This window comes from Schistocerca piceifrons, chromosome 2, assembly GCF_021461385.2.
Source record: "Schistocerca piceifrons isolate TAMUIC-IGC-003096 chromosome 2, iqSchPice1.1, whole genome shotgun sequence".
Classification (NCBI taxonomy): Eukaryota; Metazoa; Arthropoda; class Insecta; order Orthoptera; family Acrididae; genus Schistocerca; species Schistocerca piceifrons.
Window position 1 is genome coordinate 785,835,178 of NC_060139.1, and position 24,263 is coordinate 785,859,440.

Genomic DNA, 24,263 nt, shown 5'->3' on the forward strand with positions numbered 1-24,263 from the left:
CGATAATGATGATGAACTCAGGGCTCTGAGTGCCTCTCTGACGAATGCTCGTTCTTCTCGTACTGTCATCTGTCTTGGTCGATCGTTTCCTTCTTGGCTCTGTATTCGGACATGGTGCACCCATTCCTGTCAGCATCTTCGAATAGTGGCACCGCTTCTAGTCAAATGTCGAGTGATTCTGCGATTATTGCAACCTGTATCTTTGAGCCCCACTGCGTGCCCCCTCTCAAATGCTGAAACCTACATATACTGTTCATGCGCCTATCTGCGGGGTGTAGTTACTGTCGTACTGAATACGTGGAAGGCAATTCCCAAAGATTTTATATCCTTCTATCGATAAGTTCCATGTTTACTATAACATTTATCCATAGCATGTTAACCAGCAAACCTATGGTAGTATCACTTACCGAATTCAAGAAAGCACTTGATTCAGCATACAGAAAAAAAATCACCGTGCCTTACAAAAGAAGTTTAGAATCTGAAATTTCCAGCTAAGGAATTCAGAGTTGAACTGATATATTTCGGAACTGTGTAGAATGGAATTGAGATAGACTGTGCAGCCTTTGATACCGATTTTGGAACACTTTTAGAAGAAGTGACGGAGGCAGCTACTTGAATAAATCTTCTAGAAACAATAACCGATGGAAGTGATCTCAGAATTCTATCTAAAGAATCAAACTTTATGACACATAAATAAATGCACAAAAATATTACGGAGCAGAAATAGGTAATATACAACGAGTTTGTAAATTTAAAGATCTCACACGAACTGCACAGCGGAATGAACTAGAAATATTTGCAATGGCTGTAAAAATTAGTAAAGTAGAATGACCGATAAATTTATCGAAAAAATCCAGAAAAGGAATTCATTCTTAGAAATTCATGACTAAAACATTAAATCACAATATTTACATGGATCTAAACACTTTACAGTTTGCTAAAAGTTTGACAGAATAGACAGACTTGATAGACAGATTCTTCGAAAAATAACGGGTACGTTACAAACTACACAGTTGGAAAACGAGAATTAATTAGGAAATTTACCAAAAAATACGAAAATACCAGAACTTATAACTAAGTACTTTTATTCTCCTTTCGACACCTCTACCAGGTGAATAATGTTAAAAAAATCATATAATCCTATATTTCTGGAGAAAGAAAGAAATCATCAAAAACAGGGATTACGGAAGATGAAAAACTAGAAAGAACCAATATAAAAACGGGAAATTAAAGAAAGTAATTTCGTAAGCAGAAAGTACTAAATTTGGAGAGGTTTAAAGGCAGAACCAATAAGAAAACAGGATAATGTAAAGACAAGGTCGAGAGAAGTGGAACAAGCGCTTGAAAAATATGGAGCAAAAAGGAGAGGAAAAAGTTGTTACTTGATTCCAGATAGTTAATACTAATGTAAGTAAAAGATGACATTACAGTGCTTGTGTTGATGATGATACAATGTTCTTTAGAACTTGCAGGCATGTCCAAAGGAACTGGCACTGCTACAAATACAGGCCTTATGACTTGTACGAAATAAATTCGCAATTGCGAGTATCGATAACCATCAGCTGTATAATGGAATGATGACAATGAAAATAACGGCTGCAGTTGCCACAGTGCCTGTTCCTTCGGACATTGTTATGCTCGGATAGCCTAATAGTATGGCGACCGTTCGCAATAAGGAGGAAATCTGGTTTCGTTTCCCGATCCGGCACAAATTGTCATTGTCGTCCTTTCATTACAGAGCTGATTGTCCATATCCGCATCTGGGAATACATTCCATATATAAATAAAAGGCATCCGTCGATTGATCGTAGAAATATTTATAGTTTTTCGTCGCGTATTCAAGCAATCCAAAGTGTCTAGCTAAAATGTGTGTGGAAACCGTAGCTAGAATCCATAGTTTTGTTGGCAAAAAGTGTCGTTTGTCAGTAGGAATCCAGATTGCAGTCTGTTGCCCCAGGCTGGAGATATATTTCTCTGACACTGCAAAGTTTATGGTTGATTTTTATTAAAGGGTGACTGGTGTGTCCTCGTTAATTCACCAAAGTCGATACGTTTTCTACTTTCAACCATTACATGACTAGCTTAACCCCCACTGTTTCGCTCGCATGGGACTGTATGGTCTGCACAGATAATTTTCCTCAATCGAATTTTTGTGTTGTTCACAAAGTGCAACACCTAATCTTGTCATGTTAATTAAGACCATAGAAGTATGTAGTGACCAAAATGCGATTCTGGTGTTATTTAACCATGCCTTTTGCATTCTTCTGGTGATGTTTCCATAGAAGCTTTCATCCTCTAACATATACTTCTTTAAATTTAATCGATAAGTCAAATAACGGTTTTCATAGATGTAGCTTTAAAATTTTTAATACAACGAAATATTATCCTAAAATTTTCATACCATATTTCACCGCCTTAGTGGACGAATTTCCAAATAAAGTGAAACGCGCATTATTTTATTTCTGAGTTAGAAGACAATTACCAATATTCTCACATGTAAATTTAAAAATTCTTTAGTAGTTCTTCACTAATCAACTATTTTAAAAAAATTTCCTACTATTTCACCCCACACGGGTTAAATTTAGAAAAATTTTCGAACACGTATTTCTTTATTTCCGACCGAGAACTCAATTATAAATTTTTGTAGGTCTACTTTCAAAATTGCCTTAATAGCGGCATTTTTCGCAAAACTTTTCATCCCCTTGTTCACCACCTTTCTTTTTTTTTTTGGTCATCAGTCTACTGACTGGTTTGATGCGGCCCGCCACGAATTCCTTTCCTGTGCTAACCTCTTCATCTCAGAGTAGCACTTGCAACCTACGTCCTCAATTATTTGCTTGACGTATTCCAATCTCTGTCTTCCTCAACAATTTTTGCCCTCTACAGCTCCCTCTAGTACCATGGAAGTAATTCCCTCATGTCTTAGCAGATGTCCTATCATCCTGTCCCTTCTCCTTATCAGTGTTTTCCACATATTCCTTTCCTCTCCGATTCTGCGTAGAACCTCCTCATTCCTTTCCTTATCAGTCCACCTAATTTTCAACATTCGTCTATAGCACCAAATCTCAAATGCTTCGATTCTCTTCTGTTCCGGTTTTCCCACAGTCCATGTTTCACTACCGTACAATGCTGTACTCTAGACGTACATCCTCAGAAATTTCTTCCTCAAATTAAGACCGGTATTTGATATTAGTACACTTCTCTTAGCCAGAAATGCCTTTTTTGCTATAGCGAGTCTGCTTTTGACGTCCTCCTTGCTCCGTCCGTCATTGGTTATTTTACTGCCTAGGTAGCAGAATTCCTTAACTTCATTGAATTCGTGACCATCAATCCTCTCGCTGTTCTCATTTTTACTACTTCTCATTACCTTCGTCTTTCTCCGATTTACTCTCAAACCATACTGTGTACTCATTAGACTGTTCATTCCGTTCAGCAGATCATTTAATTCTTCTTCACTTTCACTCAGGATAGCAATGTCATCAGCGAATCGTATCATTGATATCCTTTCACCTTGTATTTTATTTCCACTCCTGAACCTTTCTTTTATTTCCATCATTGCTTCCTCGATGTAAAGATTGAAGAGTAGGGACGAAAGGCTACAGCCTTGTCTTACACCCTTCTTAATACGAGCACTTCGTTCTTGATCGTCCACTCTTATTATTCCCTCTTGGTTGTTGTACATATTGTATATGACCCGTCTCTCCCTATAGCTTACCCCTACTTTTTTCAGAATCTCGAACAGCTTCCACCATTTTATATTGTCGAATGCTTTTCCAGGTCGTCAAATCCTATGAAAGTGTCTTGATTTTTCTTGAGCCTTGCTTCCATTACTAGCCGTAACGTCAGAATTACCTCTCTCGTCCCTTTACTTTTCCTAAAGCTAAACTGATCGTCACCTAGCGCATTCTCAATTTTCTTTTCCATTCTTCTGTATATTATTCTTGTAAGCAGCTTCGATGCATGAGCTGTTAAGCTGATTGTGCGATAATTCTCGCACTTGTCAGCTCTTGCCGTCTTCGGAATTGTGTGGATGATGCTTTTCCGAATGTCAGATGGTATGTCGCCAGACTCATATATTCTACACACCAACGTGAATAGTCGTTTTGTTGCCACTTCCCCCAATGATTTTAGAAATTCTGATGGAATGTTATCTATCCCTTCTGCCTTATTTGGCCTTAAGTCCTCCAAAGCTCTTTTATATTCCGATTCTAATGCTGGATCCCCTATCTCTTCTAAATCGACTCCTGTTTCTTCTTCTTCACCCTCATAGAGGCTTTCAATGTATTCTTTCCACCTATCTACTCTCTCCTCTGCATTTAACAGTGGAATTCCCGTTGCACTCTTAATGCTACCACCGTTGTTTTTAATGTCACCAAAGGTTGTTTTGACTTTCCTGTATGCTGAGTCTGTCCTTCCGACAATCACATCTTTTTCGATGTCTTCACATTTTTCCTGCAGCCATTTCGTCTTAGCTTCCCTGCACTTACTATTTATTTCCTTCCTCAGCGACTTGTATTTCTGTATTCCTGATTTTCCCGGAACATGTTTGTATTTCCTCCTTTCATCAATCAACTGAAGTATTTCTTCTGTCACTCATGGTTTCTTCGCAGCTACCTTCTTTGTACCTATGTTTTCCTTCCCAACTTCTGTGATGACCCTTTTTAGAGATGTCCATTCCTCTTGAACTGTACTGCCTGCTGCGCTATTCCTTATTGCTGTATCTATAGCGTTAGAGAACTTCAAACGTATCTCGTCATTCCTAAGTACTTCCGTATCCCACTTCTTTGCGTATTGATTCTTCCTGACTAATGTCTTGAACTTCAGCCTACTCTTCATCACTACTATATTGTGATCTGAGTCTATATCTGCTCCTGGGTACGCCTTACAGTCCAGTATCTGATTTCGGAATCTTTGTCTGACCATGATGTAATCTAATTGAAATCTTCCCGTATCTCCCGGCCTTTTCCAAGTATACCTCCTCCTCTTGTGATTCTTGAACAGGGTATTCGCTATTACTAGCTGAAACTTGTTACAGAACTCAATTCTCCTGTAACCTTTTCTTCTACTCCTTCCCCTACAACTGCATTCCAGTCGCCCATGACTATTAGATTTTCGTCCCCCTGTACATACTGCATTACCCTTTCAATATTCTCATACACTTTCTCTATCTGTTCATCTTCAGCTTGCGACGTCGGCATGTATACCTGAGCTATCGTTGTCGGTGTTGGTCTGCTGTCGATTCTGATTAGAATAACCCGGTCACTGAACTGTTCACAGTAACACACCCTCTGCCCTACCTTCCTATTCATAACGAATCCTACACCTGTTATACCATTTTCTGCTGCTGTTGATATTACCCGATACTCATCTGACCAGAAATCCTTGTCTTCCTTCCACTTCACTTCACTGACTCCTACTATATCTAGATTGGGCCATTGCATTTCTCTTTTCAGATTTTCTAGTTTCCCTACCACGTTCAAGCTTCTGACATTCCACGCCCCGACTCGTAGAACGTTATCCTTTCGTTGATTATTCAATCTTTTTCTCATGGTAACCTCCCCCTTGGCAGTCCCCTCCCGGAGATCCGAATGGGGGACTATTCCGGAATCTTTTGCCAATGGAGAGATCATCATGACACTTGTTCAATTACAGGCCACATGTCCTGTGGATACACGTTACGTGTCTTTAATGCAGTGGTTTCCATTGCCTTCTGCATCCTCATGTTGTTGATCATTGCTGATTCTTCCGCCTTTAGGGGCAATTTCCCACCCCTAGGACAAGAGAGTGCCCTGAACCTGTATCCGCTCCTCCGCCCTCTTTGACAAGGCCGTTGGCAGAATGAGGCTGACTTCTTATGCCGGAAGTCTTCGGCCGCCAATGCTGATTATTTATCAAATTTTAGGCCGTGGCGGGGATCGAACCCGGCACCGAAGAAGTTTTGATTATGAATCAAAGACGCTACCCCTAGACCACGGGTATAATCACCTAAGGAGAGTAATTTCCAACGACCCATCTTGTACGATGCCTACAATATATAAGAAGCACACCCCTTCGAAATTTAAAGTTGCTCTCCTTAGCGGTTTGGTCTGGGCGATGACGAGCCAGTGGGTGAGTCAGTCAATCAGAACATTGCCTTTTATACAAGTTGATCGTTAATAAAACCGACAAACTGCAGGAATCGGTTCAAGTCTGGAAATGGAAGAGAAGAGGACCTATGAACATGTGTCCAGAAATGCATCGTCATGACGGTAGATGGCATTGACGAATGACAGTTCCTCTGAACATCAGCCATATCTGTAGCTGACAGATAATGTTTATTGAGGTTAATGATACCAATTCTCGTAATGGTTGCTTCGTCGGTAAAATGGTCTGTTGACAGAAATCTCATGATGGTGATGGTATGGTACAAAAACTGTCGAGAAAATTCTTCACGTAGAGGGAAATCCATTGCTGACAATCCTTGTAATCGTTGCCGGTGATAGGTATAGTAGCGGTTGTCATGCAGGATACACATACTCATGCTTTCGCTTGCAACATGGACTGTGCGGCCGGTCCTGGCGGAGGTTCGAGTCCTCCCTCGGGCTTGGCTGTGTGTGTTTGTCCTTAAGATAATTTAGGTTAAGTAGTGTGTACGCTTAGAGACTGATGACCTTAGCAGTCAAGTCCCGTAAGATTTCACACACATTTGAACTTTTTTTTTTGCTTACATGTTGGCGGGGCACTTGCCTCAAGCGTGCGCTAGGTTCATCCAATGTCCTGTAGAACCCAGTCCACCAAATCTGGTGTAAGCACATTCCCCGCCCCATGCACGTTCGTCTGACTCGAAGGACCCATGATGACACAAGCGACCAAAAAGACCTTGAAACGTTGTGTGATACGTTTGATACCTGTGGGGGTACTTGTTCTGGAACAGCCATGCTGTCTCTCGACCGTTTCCATCGGCTTGGCCGTACGCAAACACCGTCTCGGCTCGTTCGCGACATGACTACCGGACCATTCTGTTGTTACAGTGCGCTGCGTCAATCACACAGCCTGCAACGAACAAGGAACGCACGGCATGTGATCAGAGGAACTTTCATTCGTCAGAACCACCTACCACGGCGACGATGCACTTCCGGACACGTGTTCACAGTACCTTTTCTCCCACATTTACAGTCAGGAATTCGTCCCTGAAGTTTGTCGGTTTCATTAATGTGATTCTTCAGTTTGTTCCGGCGTATTTGTTGCTCGAATAGTCCACGGGTATACTGCCGGTTCATAGTGTCCAACGGGCACAATATTTCGGCGATCAGACATGTCGCCATCGTCAGGTGCGCTGACGAACTGAGCTCCTGAGGACGAGCGGCCCATTTAAATCCCCTCCCCCCGCGGGCCGCTCGCCCTCAGGAGCTCAGTTCGTCAGCGCACCTGACGATGGCGACATGTCTGATCGCCGAAATATTGTAACCCTTGGACACTATGAACCGGCAGTATACCCGTGGACTGTTCGAGGTTTCATTAATGTTCACCTTGTATGTAGATGTGGAGAAGTTGTTACTTAGGCAGCGGTCAGAAATTGTGTTATGTCGAGTAGCACAGAACTGCAGAATTTCAATTGAACTCCCTCCGGCGTGGTGTGTGGTGGTGAGGCGACTCACTCTGTGGTTGAGGCGTCGGGCGGGCCCAGCCGGAAGTCGGTGAAGAGCAGGCGGACGCGCTGGCGGCCGCGGCCCACGAACTCGTAGCGGCAGCGGCTGGTGGCGGGGTAGGGCGCCGGGAACCGCGGCGACTGCACCAACCCGCTCTGCCGCCCGTCGCTGTCCACCGTCACGTCGCACGAGCGCGGGTCCGCCGAGCCTGCAACGTAACGAGCGTCTCGCTCAGTAACAGTGACCCGATCCTCTACTCCAGGAGCAGTCGCCTTTTGCCTCTTCTTTGACATTCGTAGAGGGGAAAATCTGAGGAGAGCTAATGGACTAGCTCACATAGATTTTATTCATTCTCATACGATTTGGAAGTCAGTACGAAGCAGCGTAGGGAAAAAAAATAAAAAGCCTCGACAAAAGCACTTTGATGATTAGAAAGATTTCCGCGTGCATTTAACTACACTACTGGCCATTAAAATTGCTACACCAAGAAGAAATGCAGATGCTAAACGAATATTCATTGGACTTTAAAATTGCTACACCAAGAAGAAATGCAGATGATAAACGGGTATTCATTGGACAAACATATTATACTAGAACTGACACGTGTTTACATTTTCACGCAATTTAGGTGCATAGATCCTGAGAAATCAGTACCCCGAACAACCACCTCTGGCCGTAATTACGGCCTTGATACGCCTGGGCACTGAGTCAAACAGAGCTTGGATGGCGTGTATAGGTACAGCTGCCCATGCAACTTCAACACGATACCACACTTCATCAACAGTAGTGACTGGCGTATTGTGACGAGCCAGTTGCTCGGCCACCATTGACTAGACGTTTTCAATTGGTGAGAGATCTGGAGAATGTGCTGGCCAGGGTAGCAGTCGAACATTTTCTGTATCCAGAAAGACCCGTACAGGACCTGCAACATTCAGTCGTGCATTATCCTGCTGAAAAGTAGGGTTTCGCAGGGATCGAATGAAGGGTAGAGCCACGGGTCGTAACACATCTAAAATGTAACGTCCATTGTTCAAACTGCCGACAATGCGAACAAGAGGTGACCGAGACGTGTAACCAATGGCACCCCATATCATCACGCCGGGTGATACGCCAGTATGGCGATGACGAATACATGCCTCCAATGTGCGTTCACCGCGATGTCGCCAAACACATATGCGACTAGTTCAATATCTTTTCATTGATTTGCGGATGCCTTTACCATTTTTTCATTTATAATAGAGGCACAGTGTCAGGAATGTGCTGTGTGTACCTCAGTTTGGCAAAAACCACTGCTGCCTGAGTCATCTGTTGAGAGCAGCCATGTATTGATTGCAGAAGACAAGGCTTTTAACAGCAGACAGACAGGCCACATGATAGCAAAGAACTTCATAATTCAGTATAAATGAAAACAGCCAGAGGACAGTCATACACGCTAGAACCACTATCTCAATATGGGGTACAAAGCCAGCAATCCTCACATGTACTCCCGCTCAGTGAATGTCACAAGGTAAGGATGCAGGAGTATTGCCATTTGATGCTCAGTCTGTGGAAAAAAGAGTGCTTAGATTGTACAAATTTGTAAAGGACGCTACATAACGTTATCTTAGGAAAAAAATCTGCTTTATCAATGAAAATCGTATACTCTTAGCCCTACTTATACCTCCCGAGGAGACCACGAATGCAAAATTAGAGAGATTCGAGCGCGCACGGAGGTTTTCCGGCAGTCGTTTTTCCTGCGAACCATACGTGACTGGAACCGGAAAGAGAGGTAATGACAGTGGCATGTAAAGTGCCGCCACACACCATTGGGTGGCTTGCGGAGTATAAATGTAGATGTAGATGTAGATGCTGTAAACAGAACCTGGATTCACCCGCCATTTGTGCACCCCGGTTCGTCGTTGAGTACACCATCGCAGGCGCTCCTGGCTGTGATGCAGCGTCAAAGGTAACCGCAGCCATGATCCCCGAGCTGATAGTCCATGCTGCTGCAAACGTCGTCGAATAGTTCGTGCAGATGGTTGTTGTCTTGCAAACGACCCCATCTGTTGGCTCAGGGATCGAGACGTGGCTGCACGATCTGTTACAGCCATGCGGATAAGGTGCCTCTCATCTCGAGTGCTACTGATACGAGGCCGTTCGGATCCAGCACGGCGTTCCGTATTACCCTTCTGAACCCACCGATTCCATACTCTGCTAACAGTCATTGGATCTCGACCACCGCGAGCAGCAATGCCGCGATACGATAAACCGTGATCGCGATAGGCTACAATCCGACCTTTATCAAAGTCGGAAACGTGATAGTACGCATTTCTCCTCTTTACACGAGGTATCACAACTATGTTTGACCAGGTAACGCCGGTCAAATTCTGTTTGTGTGTGAGACATCGGTTGGAAACTTTCCTCATGTCAGCACGTTGTAGGTGTCGCCACCGACGCCAACCTTGTGTGAATACTCTGAAAAGCTAATCATTTGCAGATCACAGCGTCTTCTTCCTGTCGGTTAAATTTCGTGTCTGTAGCACGTCATCTTTGTGGTGTAGTAATTTTAATGACCAGTAGTGTACAAAACATTTCCAGCCCATTAATACAATGACGGTAAAAAAACGCATCAGCTATAAGTAGTTATTGTGGTGCAATGAAACGTCAGGAAAGCATTTGTCTAGGTAACAAAAAAATGGTTCTAATGGCTCTGAGCACTATGGGACTAAACATGTATGGTCATCAGTCCCCTAGAACTTAGAACTACTTAAACCTAACTAACCTGAGGACACCACACAACACCCAGTCATCACGAGGCTGTCTAGGTAACATATTTAAGTGATTAACACTGCAAGGTCACAGGTTAATGAAAGCGCGAGGTAAACCATTGCAAATCTGAAATGCTGGTACATTAATAGCCACCAGTATCCTGAACGCAAGCATGCAAATGTGCTTGCATTGTGTTGTACAGGTGCCAGATGTCAGTCAGCGGGATGGAATTCCATTCCTGTTGCACTAGGTTGATCAATTCAGGGACGGTTAATGCTGTTTATTGATGATGGTGTTGTCGGTCAATGATGTCCCATATGTCCTCGACTGGAGACAGATCTACTGATCGAGCAAGCTAAGGAAACACATCGACATTCTGTAGAACATGTGTTACAACGGCGGTATATGGACGAGCATTATTCTGTTGGAAAACACCACTTGTAACACTGTTGATGAAAGGTAGAACAGGTCGAGTCACCATACTGTCGTACAAATTTGCAGTCAGGTTGCGTGGGATAACCGTGAGAGTGCTCCTGCTGTCATACTAAATCATATCGTAGGTTCAGTGTGTCTAGTACGCAGACAGGTTGGTTGCCAGCCCTCACCTGGCCTCCTAATCAACACAAGGCCATCATTGTCACCTAGACAGAGCAAGTTTTCATCAGAAATCACAACAGACCTCCACAACTGCTGCTAGAAATCGCGTACTGTGGTTACATTCCTACCAAGGCTTTGTGAAATACCATAGGAGAAACACTTAGTTTCTCGTAGCCCTGTCACACGAACTTGTTTAAACTCGGTGGGGTGTTGATAATGTCATCTTTGTCGCCTTGAAGGCATCTTTACTAACTTCAGTTCCCCACGTCAAATCTCAAACGTAACTAACGTTCACGACCGTTTCAGCTTTTATTTACAGCAAAACTGATTTCTATCGTCATAGTGACGTTACCAGCGCCACTCTTATGCGACTGACACGTATCTGAAGAGACACCATCTTCCCGTTAGTCTATATTCGAGACAGACTAGTTGTAAAGTAACTGTAAGTCTCCTAGTTCGATTCTCACAAGCATTTTTTTCTTTTCTTTTAATTCTATATTTATTAAGAGATGGAAATGTTAATTAAAGAACACTGACTAATTCTTAAACGAAAGTAATATTTTTATCTAATGGTTGTATGAAACTCAAATTTTTGGAGGACACTTGTCGCAGTTTTAAACAAGGCTGACAGCAGAAACCGTAAATAAATATGTAATTAATGACGTATACAGCAAAGTAATTAAGTAACATGACTTCATTCCTTTTGCTGAAAATACCTCTAGTAGTACTGAAATCTTATCAAGGCTTTATACAATTAATTTGTCTGTATACGTCATATATTGAAACAAAAAACTTGTTTTGTTTTATATCTGATGTTGCGCATTGTAATCAACTGTGAATTTTCGGATTTCCATGCAATCAGTAATTATAATTGAAAATACGTTCATTATTTTAATAAATCCTGATTCAGTATTTCGTACTTATATTTGTTAGTAGATGTGGAATTTAAATAAAAGTAAAATAAAGTTGCTAATAGCGGCATTTCAGCTAGCGACTTTACGAACACAGTCCTTTTTTTTCTGCGGACTAGTTTATACCTGATACTGTTCGAAAATACTATCTGAAATGGCTCTTTTTATTTTTTACTCTTTTTTTACTGTTGCATCTCCTTGCAGTATGATATTAATGTCCAGCCACTGACCTCAAAATTTCGTAGGCACGAATCACATCGAAGGAGTTCGTAAGGTACCATTGCAGTGCGAAATTTTGTCTATTTGCGACTTTTTATTTGTTAATAATGTGACGCCAGTGATTCAAGTGGGAACCCTTATCCTTTTTAGTTTTACGTAGCACCAACAAATGACACCGCCGCTGTATCCAAGAGATAAAGGAAGACCAAATGAGTGTAGGTGGAACAGAATATCTGTCATCTTCGGTAAGATACCTGCATTTTGCTGTAATGCGTTTGTGCTGATCTTTCATTTCATTGCCCTACATAGATATGTGTGCTTCGTGAAACAGATGTCCCAGGTTTCAGTTCATCAGCAAATGGAAGGAGAAACAGAATGGGAAGTTGTGATGCGAGTTAAGATTCGGTGGTAAGTCATACGCTAATCAAGGCACCGACAATACGAAAACAGCAAAACAAGCATTGACAAACGTGATCAAGTCGAATTCTATTACTGATACTGACCACATTTGATTTAAAAATTCGTATTTCTAGATCTTTTCGACACTTCAAGGTTTTAGATACCTCAGGACAAAGCTTTTTCTATTTACAGAATGCCCCAAGAAATAATGTAGCCGCCTCGAGGTTTACTATTACCTAAACTTCATGACTGTGGTCCATGAAACAAGATCCACGAGTTTTTTATTACCAGAATAACTGTAGCGATATCCTCCACTGGGAGAAATAGTCGATACTGAAACGAAGACTCACTGTCCATCAAGTGATATCAACAGAATTTGCATGCTTGTCTTCTGCATCGCTCTTCAGTGGAAAAAAAGATAAACCATATAGTTCTGCAGGCTTTTAGGGCTGTTCTCATTGATTGCAAAATCTTAGTCATTAGGCCGCACCGTACTCCTCTAGAAACTTCTTCAGTGCTCGGTGTTCGATCCCTCTGCTGGGATCTACTTCAGAACTCCGCTGGTGTCACTGGATGATGTTGCCTCAATTACATAATGGTTCCTAACAAATCACAATGTTGTACCGTCAAGGAGAAAGGAGGAAAGGCGTCGTAACGCAATTTAAAATAACATTGTAATAAAACGCGTATGGATATATTTTTTGTCAGGTAAAAACCGCTTGATGAAGATAATGTATCCGCTTTTTTTCTCGGTAAGTTCCCTTAGAGCCAACACATGGAATTTGACATTACATTTGGTTTTGAAAGTTCACGTAAGACAACAATTTGAGTCTCACCGTGGTTCGAAGTTAAGGCTTAACAAAGGACTGATTCGAGAGAAAACAAGTTTTCAGTCAGAGTGTACTAAAACAAATAAACAAGGCAAAAATAGAACAGTGGATACATCGTCGTAGTATACTATAAAATTCCTGCTTGTAACACAACAATAAATAAACCACTGGATAGAGAATTGCATATTTGTGCCGGTCTGCGAGTATCATCCCGACAATACAGCAGAACAGTTTACAAGAAAGAGATTTGTGTATTACAGCTACACGTTCAGATCCACCAGTGTTCAGAGATTACACACATCTGTTGTAGATGCGCTGCACAATAAGCAAAGATCGAAAGTAACAATGCTTAATACACTGCTACTTTAAAATACAGCGTTGTGGAATGATGTATATCTTCACATTTATCGAGCCCGCCAAGAAGTAGACGAAAGGAATTGTTTCACGCTGTGCTTGAATTTCTGAGGAATTTTTGACACCATTCTCAATGTGAGAGGTTCCATGCACTCTTTTGCATGTCGCCTCCCATTTTCATCGATTTTATTAGTGTTTTATGTCACTGCGTGGTGGTAACAGACTGAATAAGGTAATTGTAATGAGAGTATTTGTACTGAGAGCTCAAAATAATTTTCACTTAATTCCTATGCATGTTGGGCTACTTCCCTTGGTGACCTGTGCGAGGCGAGCTCCGGTGGGCTGGCACACTGCGTTTTCGGTTGGGAGCTGCACGTCTGTGAATTCTGAGAGGGTCGTACATCAATGGGCTTAAGCACCTGGTGGGACGACTGACGTCGGTCGAGTTTCGCCTATTGTATACCGGGCGAAACGACCTGCGAGACGTCTGAGTGTCGCTGCAGTTTATGTGTTTACCGTTCCGGCGCGTCCGGAGCGAATACTGCTGGCGACGACTGACTGCATTGTCCTCATGATTCTGAGAATACTTGTGGACTGTGCCTTGCTGGGCACGACTGTCTGGCGCCGGATGGCCGGTGGTCTAGGCAGGTTGTTTTCGTAGCTGGTCACACGGCAAGTTCATTACCCTCAGCTGAATAGCAGAGGCATGATTGGTCAAACTGAGGCTAGTTGACGTCATAAAGCCCAGCTCGAAATTGGAGGGAACGGTCGTTATTGGAACGAATGATGTTCTGAGACGGTGTGGGGGAATTTTGGAATCAGCACTGAATGCCGATTCGCGATTTTGGAGCGTAGTAGGGAGTTGAGTAATGTTGACTTCACTCTTGCGTTGCGTGAGCGCATGGGATTCAGGATCTGATCTACGTCGGAGTCGGATGATCTTGCGACTTAGTCGCACTTTTTTGGCAGAACTTAGAATTATCGGACAGCCTTCGTGGCCATGGGTTGAAACAGAGTTGCTGCACGGCAGAAGTCGGCGCCTACAGCATCCGAACGCTGCCTACCGACGACCTGCTACCGATTTCAGGATTGGTACGAATTTTGAAGCTCCGGCAGTGTAGGACCTATCAATTTTATACTGAAGTCCTCACCAGCACGCGCGCTCGCTTTGCTGCAAGTCCACCTTGCTTGTTTCTCCATTTGAGCTCTCACTGCTAATCGCGATACTGCAGTATAGTCGGTAGAGTATTATTTGATTCATTAGGACCTCCAGTCATTATCGTCAATCTATTGCATCAGAGAGAGTACGAGCCCCTTGTTCTTCAGCCAGCTCTTATTGTCATAATACTCCAGTATACTCCATCCTTTAACCCCTGTTTGTGATGATAATCAAGTGCCTTTATGTTCCGATGCATAATAAATCTCATTGTAATACTTAATCCGCGTATCATTTCGTAGATATGTGCAGAATCCTATTTCCGGTGGTATATTGTGATAAAGTTCTCTTTTTTTCTCTGAGGATATTACGATTTTTGTTAACTTATTGTGAGTATGCACTCCTTATTTTACCAACTAGGAGGGTTCACCATCATTTCCTTTCGTTACCGTTGTGCACATAATTAATTATGTGGTAGGTAAGGAGGGGGTTGAGTACATGTCCTGTTCTCATCCAAAATTTGTCAGAACTAAAGAGGTACAAACTCTTCTCCACCCCGGTACCTCGCATAATAAGGCGACCTTTGCCTCGGTTCTTTCCTGTGACTGCTGAGACGCTGTCATGACTTGATCGATAACTTTTCTGATTAAAGAAAAACATCATAATTAATGCTCTTTGTTGTAATTAGATTTCTCTGTAGAAATATTTGGCGGCGTGAAAGTAACAGCCATTGATTTTGTTCATTTTTGAAATAATTTCCTGTGTTGTTTTGTGTGTGTTGGTTGATGTGTGTGGGTTCTGTACCACATCGCCTTTCGTTGAAACTGACGGCGTTGCTTCAGCGTTGAAATTATTTTGGAGGGGTTATCTTATCGACATTTGCGGGCTAAATTCTTTTTTTTTTTTTTTTGTAGTAGGAGTGGACTAGTGCAATTTTTGTGTCAAGTGTTATATGGGGCTTTCGCTGTAATATTTTGTTATTGCTGATGATGTTCCGTGAATGAATGTTCACTCGTAGCAGGGCGCGACTGTTGTCGATCTCATCTCAACTACTCACGATGGAGCAGGATCAGAGTAGTAACAGGATTGTGCCAGATGAAGAAATGTTGAGTTTTCCTACGGGACGGGAGGTGTGGAACACAGACGATAGACGCGAATTGGAGGCAGACCGAGAGCAGGAGGATATGAGCGGTGAAATATGAAAGAAGGGGAGGTAGAATTGAATAGGCATGTGGAGCATCTTCTTTGTGTAAATAAGACCACAGCCTGGAAAATTCGGCCACGACAGTAAAACAGTGCTCAAGTATCTAGAGTAACATCACCAGCTTATGATGACGGGCCTAGTCAGCCGATGAATTTACTATCAGAGATTTTGGGGGTGGTAAAGGACATAAAGCAGAACCTAGAAAAGAGAATGGATCAAGCAGAGAATAAGGTACTTGCGATTGTGAACTAAGTCAAGAGTGGAATAGCGGTGGTCGGTAAGACGAGAGTCGAGGCGAAGAAAAGGACCGTCGAAGCCAAGATGGATGCAGAGTTTGCAAGGGTAGAAGCAGCTGACACCAATAAATTGGCAAAAATCGCAAAGAACCGTGCAAGAATCGCTAGGCGAATTGGACACGTCAGTGAGGTTGGAACTGATACGATAAAAGCCCAGGGGAAGGAAGCACTTGCGAGTTCAAAAAATGGTTCAAATGGCTCTGAGCACTATGGGACTTAATATCTGAGGTCATCAATCCCCTAGAACTTAGAACTACGTAAACCTAACTAACCTTCGGACATCACACACATCCATGCCCGAGGCAGGATTCAATCCTGCGACCGTAGCCGTCGCGCGGTTCCAGACTGAAGCGCCTAGAACTGCTCGGCCACACCGGCCGGCACATGCGAGTACGACGCAAAGAATGGAAAGCGTTGAAGAACGCGTTGCGGATACCACATAAGATGCGAAAGCTTAGAAGAACGTGTAGCACGCCTGCAACGCCTAGTACAAATTGGTACATCGCATCCATCGCATCCACTGGCTCGGCGCAAGGTAGTGGACTATCAAACGCACTCAGCAGCCAGGGAGCGCACGGACGCAAAATTACAGCCCGATCGCAACAAATGACATCCAGTATCATTATGAGGCAGGACTATGTGGTCATAGCACGCACCAAGAGATGTCAGCTCGCGTCGAACAGACGGGCGCGTTTGATCCTAGAACCAATAGAAATGTGCAAGAGGGACCTGAGTTTGACTATAAACACATTTTACCGGTCCTCAAATTCCAAAATTTCCTGGAAAATGGAGGCTCACTTCACCCAAAAATTTGGCTGTCACAATTTTCTAACACGCTACCAATATCTTGGCCACTGACAGCTAAATTAGAATTTATCTTGAGGCACATCGAGCGCACGGCACCTGAGAAAATGCGGCGGTGTTGTGGATACATGCAGAACGTACCAAAAATTCACCGACGCGTTTCTCGGAATGTACTGGTCGCGCGAAATGCAAGATCAAATAAAACAAGAAATCATTTTGTGTCCAGATCTGGATACAAGAGCCCCACAAAACTCTTTGAGACTTTAATTAAAAAGAATCAGTTTCTTGATGTGCCACACAGTGATTGTGAAATAATTAAGTCCTGTTTCGCGGAACCGCCAAGCAGCTACCAGCAAGCGCTTGTAGGAAAAGTACAATTCAAGAGCCTTTCGCTAGAGTTAATTTTTGAAAAAGAAGCAGCGCATGATTCAAGGGAAGGGCAATATAACTATTACAATGGCGACTTTCGTGGAGCACCGCTCAATAACAGCAACAATGTCAGGAGGTCTGAGCGTGATGGAACATCCGGGAGGCAGGACTATGGGAGACAAAATTCAGGACGGCAGAGTAACTGGCAGAGGCAAAATGATACCCGCCAGGACGACACGAACTGGAGGTGCAGAGATTCAGGTGAACAGCGGGATGAATCAATCAAAATACGTGGTCCTAACCAGAGTTCCCATCACCGAAACAGAAACGGAGGGCGAGATTGAAGTCAGGACCGTGCGCATTCGGCTCACGGACAATCCGCACAAATACTGGGACAGAGCCGCTTACATATGTTGGGGTATGAGGAGGTGCACAATTCATTCGTGAAAATGAAATTTTGTGCCGGACCAGTACTCGAACCTGGATTTCCCTCTTTACGCTTGCGGTCATCTTAAGCGCCTCGACTGTCTCAGTAAGCATCCAGGATCGGCCCAGATTTGCATACGTCACCACGTGTCTACGTCCTATAGTCGCACAACTGCCTTGGTTAGATCACAGAGAGAGACTTACAAATACTGTCGCACTATTGCAGTGCCTGTGTTTTTACGAATTACTCTGAAATGTCCTTCAGATATGCATGCATGTGCTAGGATGGCCTTGGTGGTTACAGCGACCGCTAGCACAAAAGTGGGAATTTCGAGTTAGAGGCCGAGTCGGAAAAGATTTCCATTATAAGCCATATATTGTACAGCCGGAAACTGATTATGTTCCTGATTGGGAATACATTTCTTGTATTTCATATAGTTGTCGAAACTAGCAATGCCTGTTCCTTTAGACACGCATCCATGTCTGAAGGACGTTGGTGAGTACATCGTAAGAACACAAGCACTGCAGCATAATAGTTCTTCGTACGCGCCGGTTAAAAATAAATAAATAAATAAAAAGTAAAAATGTAAGTTTCTGTGCTGTCTGTTGTGTTGAAGAGAACCAGAAATTTCTTCGACACTTGCAACCAGAACGTATCACTGTTATTGTTAAAGACTCCCATTGTAATTGAGCTAGACACTGTTACCGCCTAAAATATGGAGAATAATATAAAATACAATGAAATAATGAAACAATAAAATTACAATGAAAACGTAATGTTACTTGATTGCAAACAAACATCAACACTCCAAAATTAAGCTTGAGCACTGAAATACTCATTAGGAACAGGCAACTTGTTGCCGCTACGAAACGCACTGTTATTTTCATCAAAATTGCGTGAATAGCCTTTCTTCTTCATGTTTCAGGTTGCTATGGCGCTTTAGGCGCTCCCTCTATCCCTAGCGTATAGAATCAGTTCTTGTCCGGTATAATCCACTATCCGATACTACCTGACCTTCCCATGTATGTTGTGAATAAGAAGGATTCAGTGACATAAACGCATATACAAGCTATCATTTTTTTCCCTCTCAGACATGAATGTAGTATGACACAGAGTAACTAGTACATTTAACATGGCACTGTGCAATGATTTGCAGATTAGATGAAGTTCGCAGTGGTCGTTAACTACAGTAAATAGCTTCATGGATCGTATTCTGAAAGCAACCAATGTGCTGGGTTTTCGTATACACCACGGGGCTTTTTTTGACGTTGGTTTCCGTGGTACTAAATCACTTGCAGCGCTCTCCATTAGTGTTTAGATCTCACTCGGATCTATGCGTACGTAAGGTTATTACAGGACTTCCTGTTCTCTGCGGCTTTTCTGGTGTTCGGGGGAGATCGGTTCTTGCACAGAGCGCTGGACGCGAAGCCGTTTATCTGCGCGGAGTGCCGGGCAGGCGCGCAGTCTGTTTCGAAATCGGGCGCCTGACGTCAGGCTATTAGCCGAGGCGGGATTTCCATTAGGGGCTGCGAGCCGCCGCGTCCATACCGATGAGCGCGCTGCACCGCGGCACCCCGTAAACTCGCCCCTCCCTGTCTTACACTCTGTGTCCCGGTCTCGTGTCTCCAGGTCCTTGTCTCTCTCTATCTAACTGTGTGTCCGTGTGTGTGTGTGTGTGTGTGTGTGTGTGTGTGTGTGTGTGTGTGAGGTCTTGCTCGTATGCTTGTGTCTGCACGTGTCTCTCTGCGTGGGCGTGGGCGTGTTTGTGGGTGTTGCTACAGAGTACGAGATTGATTCTAAGCTCATCTAAATGCAGCGAGCGGTCTAGGTGAATAACGGTGCTGCACTGTTGCTTTGTGTCAGTCGAGGTCCTAGAAATCCAGACTCGTGGGTACTTACAGACATCAGCACTTCACGAACGGCACTTCATGTGTCGTAGGAACCCATTTTAGCGATGTTAGGTCAGAGGCGTGTCTAGTATCTACTTGTGGTATACATTCATTTGCCTTGAAGCATAATGATTTGCTTACTAACTGGAGTTCGTCCAGACTGTGGTATATTCAAATAAACGAACAAAAGAAAGAAATAAAACAACGTACACTTAGTACACCTCTGCTCAGCATGTGACTGAAATGTCTCGGTAATTCCTTGAAGCCAGTGTCGCCGCTGCCTTAAATTTTGTCCGGTTATGCTCCATTGACAGAAAGCGCTAACAACATTAACATTAAAAAAAGGCGTGGTTGAGACTGGCTTTTTTCAGTCCAGACATGGAAATAATTGCATTTCGATAAAAATTACGCCTAAAATTAGTTATAAAATGAGTTAAAACTCGGCGATGGTGGTTTCTGTTTTCTGTTATTATTCACTGGACTTTTGCTGGTTTCGTGATGTGTCGTTATCTTGTAAAATTCTGCAGATGATACGTAGAATACAAGTACAGGGCGAGGTATGTGAATCTGAAAGACAATTTGAAGAAGAAAAAGATGTAGATCTATAGATATTGTGAATCTGAATGAAATCATAGTGTATATTCCATTGCTAGGTTTTGTAACGTTTTAACAAAAATTAAATCGGTGGTTTGGCTGTCGTTGCAAGCCCTATCTTTGGGACGACTTCTGTTTGCAGTGTTACAAACTGAAGCGGCGTAATATCCCAAATAATTTCGTTAAAAAGAAAATATTTTTCTTCTTAAAAGTTAAAGTTTATTTTAAAAAGTTAATGAAGAGCGCATTTTCTGAAACAAATGAAAGCTTTTGTGTTGTTCGGTTAAGTCTAAATTTTACATTGTGTAGTTGAGATTTTATGTATTGAGGAAGTTGAAATTACTTACAATCAGATAACGACCAAGACAGGTGAACAGTTTACGTTGTGATGAATATACAGTGCCTGACGAAAAAGTGGCAAAGTTGAAAGTCGATGTAAATTGCTGTACGTACAAACCATTGGCAGATACGAAAATTTTAAGAGTCGAAATTCCCTTTGACAGATGGGACGTCACAAGAGTGAATCAGTGTTATCCGCGTTTAATGTTGTTGCTTAGCCTGGTACGGTGTGTGAGAGATTTGAACCGCGCCAGATGTGGAAGGATCAATGTGAAAGGCACGGAAACGCCAAATATTGGTGTAAGACAGCGTTATCAGCAAGTGACAGCCCGTGAGAGGGACCACATGGAGGATCTCCATTTGGCCGGCTGGTAGAATCATGCAACATCCAGATTTGTGGGACATCCACACGTGACAGTGGCTTATTGTTAGACTGCTTGTGAATATGAGGCCAGGCATTCTCACCTTCAGGGTTCCAATAGAACATGTCTCACTACCAAAAATATTGTGCACCAAGCATGTTGCAATCCAATCACATCTGCACCTGCCATCCAGAAACAAGTAATGGAGTCCGTGCAACGTTTACACATACGCTGCTGTTAGCAACACAGCACAAACGTCTGCATTTGGAGTGGTGCCGTGGCCAGGAAGCACGGGCTGATGATTAACGGCGTCGTACTCTGTTCAGTGATGAATCGCCACTCAGCACTGCACCAGTTGACCATCGACGGCGAGTATGGCAGCTACCTGAGAGGAAGCCACGCTGTCCCAGTGTTTTGGAGAGGCAAAGCAGTCTTCACTCTTGAGGTCATGCTGTGGGAAGCCATTTGGTATGACTTTAGGTCACGGCTATTAGTGACAACTATATGTCACGGACAACTTGCACACTTGTAAACCGGTAGAGGTGGCGCAGTGGTTAGCACACTGGACTCGCATTCAGGAGGACGACGGTTCAATCCAGCGTCCGGCCATCCAGATTTAGGTTTTCCTAAATCGCTCCAGGCAAATGCCGGGATGGTTCCTTTGAAAGGGCACAGCCGAAATCCTTCCCCGTCCTTCCCTAATCCGATGAGACTGATGACCTCGTAGTTTGGTCTCTTCCCCCAAAACCACCCAGCCCCACACTTTTATTGTGGCATAAAAAGTGAAAGTCAGATTCGCACCTTACATGAGAGCTTTATACATCGCAATGGGAAGGTGAATGTGACACCTAACTTAATTTGGCGGTAATGAGCAAATTTGCCTATCAGTATGCAATGCAAAAAGGGATGACACTCAATCGATGGTAATTAACACTCCGTTCCTATAATGCATGTTTGAGTGGAATGTGAAACAAGCAGCGAGAGGTGTTTTAGTCTGGAATTCAGAGGGACAAGGGCAAGGCCGTGCTACAGGGGGTACCACGGAAACAACTGAAAGAGGTGTCCCAGGCGGAAAGTCAACTACCGACCAGGTGACCCAGATGGGGAGAACGAGTATAATGGCCCATCTGAGGGAGGACAGAAAAAAAAAAAAATCTTTTAGAAAACTGCGTTTCGGAATTCCAAATGGATACGAAACAAGACCAGTGGCGCATTTTCGATCACGTGTCCAGTGAGTGGTACACACGTGAGAGAGTCAATGTATGCATTTAGGCGCCGGCCGAAGTGGCCGTGCGGTTCTAGGCGCTACAGTCTGGAACCGCGCGACCGCTATGGTCGTAGGTTCGAATCCTGCCTCGGGCATGGACGTGTGTGATATCCTTAGGTTAGTTAGGTTTAAGTAGTTCTAGGCGACTGATGACCTCAGAAGTTAAGTCGCATAGTGCTCAGAGCCATTTGAACCATTTTTTTTTTTTTTTTTTTTTTTTTTTTGCATTTAGGCGTCTGGAACGGGTACAAAACGTCCGATTGGCGGAAACGCGGTGGGGAGGAGAAAAGAGCGAAAGTTTCGACGCAATTTAATAATAAGGACCTTGCGATTGGTAGAGAGAGAGAGTTTCCACGCTATAAGAGGAACGCTCCTATTGGTTGAAAAAAACCGTGACGCGACGAACGAAAGAACCCGGGTGGGGAGACAGTTCGGCTATGAGTAAGACAGAAATTTTAGAGGACTCTTTTCTGAACTGGCGTCAAGTGCAGAACGGAGGGCATAATGCTCTGACGATGCAGAGGAGTATTTTGCGTGAACACTGCGTTCACAGCGGCTGATATCCAACTAGAAATTAGCTGTAGCATCGTTTGGCTCCAACTGTGGAGAAACGAACCAGCCTATTAGTGAACCGTTCTTGCGAGAACTGAGAGAGAATTATAATATGCACGCTGCTCCAACCATGCGGGTGTATATCGCCACATTCTAAGACTAGGGATGAGTACACGTTCCCTCGCTTAACGAGAAATGGCTCTGAGCACTATGGGACTTAACATCTGAGGTCATCAGTCCCCTAGAACTTAGAACTATTTAAACCTAACTAACCTAAGGACATCACACACATCCATGCCCGAGGCAGGGTTCGAACCTGCGACCGTAGCGGTCGCGCGGTTCCAGACTGAAGCGCCTAGAATCGCTCAGCCACCACGGCCGGCGCTTAACGAGAAACATAGGGAAAGTTTCTGCTGGAAAATTCGGCAAATGTGTAATTAGTTTTATAGGAATTTCAGCGGAAGATGGCGGCCTAGCAGACGACAGCTCATCGCAGCTTAAGGTAAATACCACGTGCACAGGTGTAAACTTGTTGGTTCACCATCTTTTGTTCACTGTAAACTTGAGCGACCTTAAGTAATATTTTGCTCAATTTCTCACGTAACTAACCATCCACCATAGGCTTGATTGTCATCCTAAAAATAGTACCAAACTTTGAACCGGAATCGGGCGATTTTCGTAGTGCTGACCAACATCATAACGTAAGTGTACGAACAATTTTGTAAAGAAACTTCCAGATAAAGTTTAATATTGTCGTTTTTAGGACTATTTAACCTTCTGCGAGTTAATATTCAATATTGTTGTATTTAGAATTATTTCACTTTTTGATGTTGATGAGATGCGTTATGCTAACAACTGTTTTATGTTGTCACATTGAAAACTGTGTAAAAGCGCGTATTTTTGTGTTAATATCGCGACATTAAACATGTAATTTCAACTTACACAGTTGTCTTCAATACTAGAATAAGCAAACCATAAATATTGCACCTTACACACTTACGTGATTTCTTTCATACAACAGTATCATGGCAACGCGGAAATAGCCGAGCGGTCAGAGGCGCTGCAGTCATGGACTGTGCTGCTGATCCCGGCGGAGTTTCGAGTCCTCCCTCGGGCATGGGTGTGTGTCTTTGTCCTTAGGATAATTTAGGTTAAGTAGTGTGTAAGCTTAGGGTTCAAATGGCTCTGAGCACTATGGGACATAACTTCTGATGTCATCAGTCCCCTAGAACTTAGAACTACTTAACCTAACTAATCTAAGGACATCACACACATCCATGCCCGAGGCAGGATTCGAACCTGCGACCGTTGTGGTCTC

At 43.3% G+C, this 24,263-nt stretch overlaps 1 protein-coding gene across 2 annotated transcripts in view; it reads right to left on the minus strand.

Moving 5' to 3' along the window:
- The window catches only part of LOC124777382 (suppressor of lurcher protein 1-like), a 726,507-nt gene that overhangs the window by 77,232 nt on the left and 625,012 nt on the right, over positions 1-24,263 (minus strand). For both annotated transcript variants that reach the window (XM_047252770.1, XM_047252771.1), the window contains exon 9: positions 7,638-7,836. In XM_047252770.1, the coding sequence (XP_047108726.1) occupies positions 7,638-7,836 (199 nt within the window). The remainder of the gene's footprint in view (positions 1-7,637; positions 7,837-24,263) is intronic.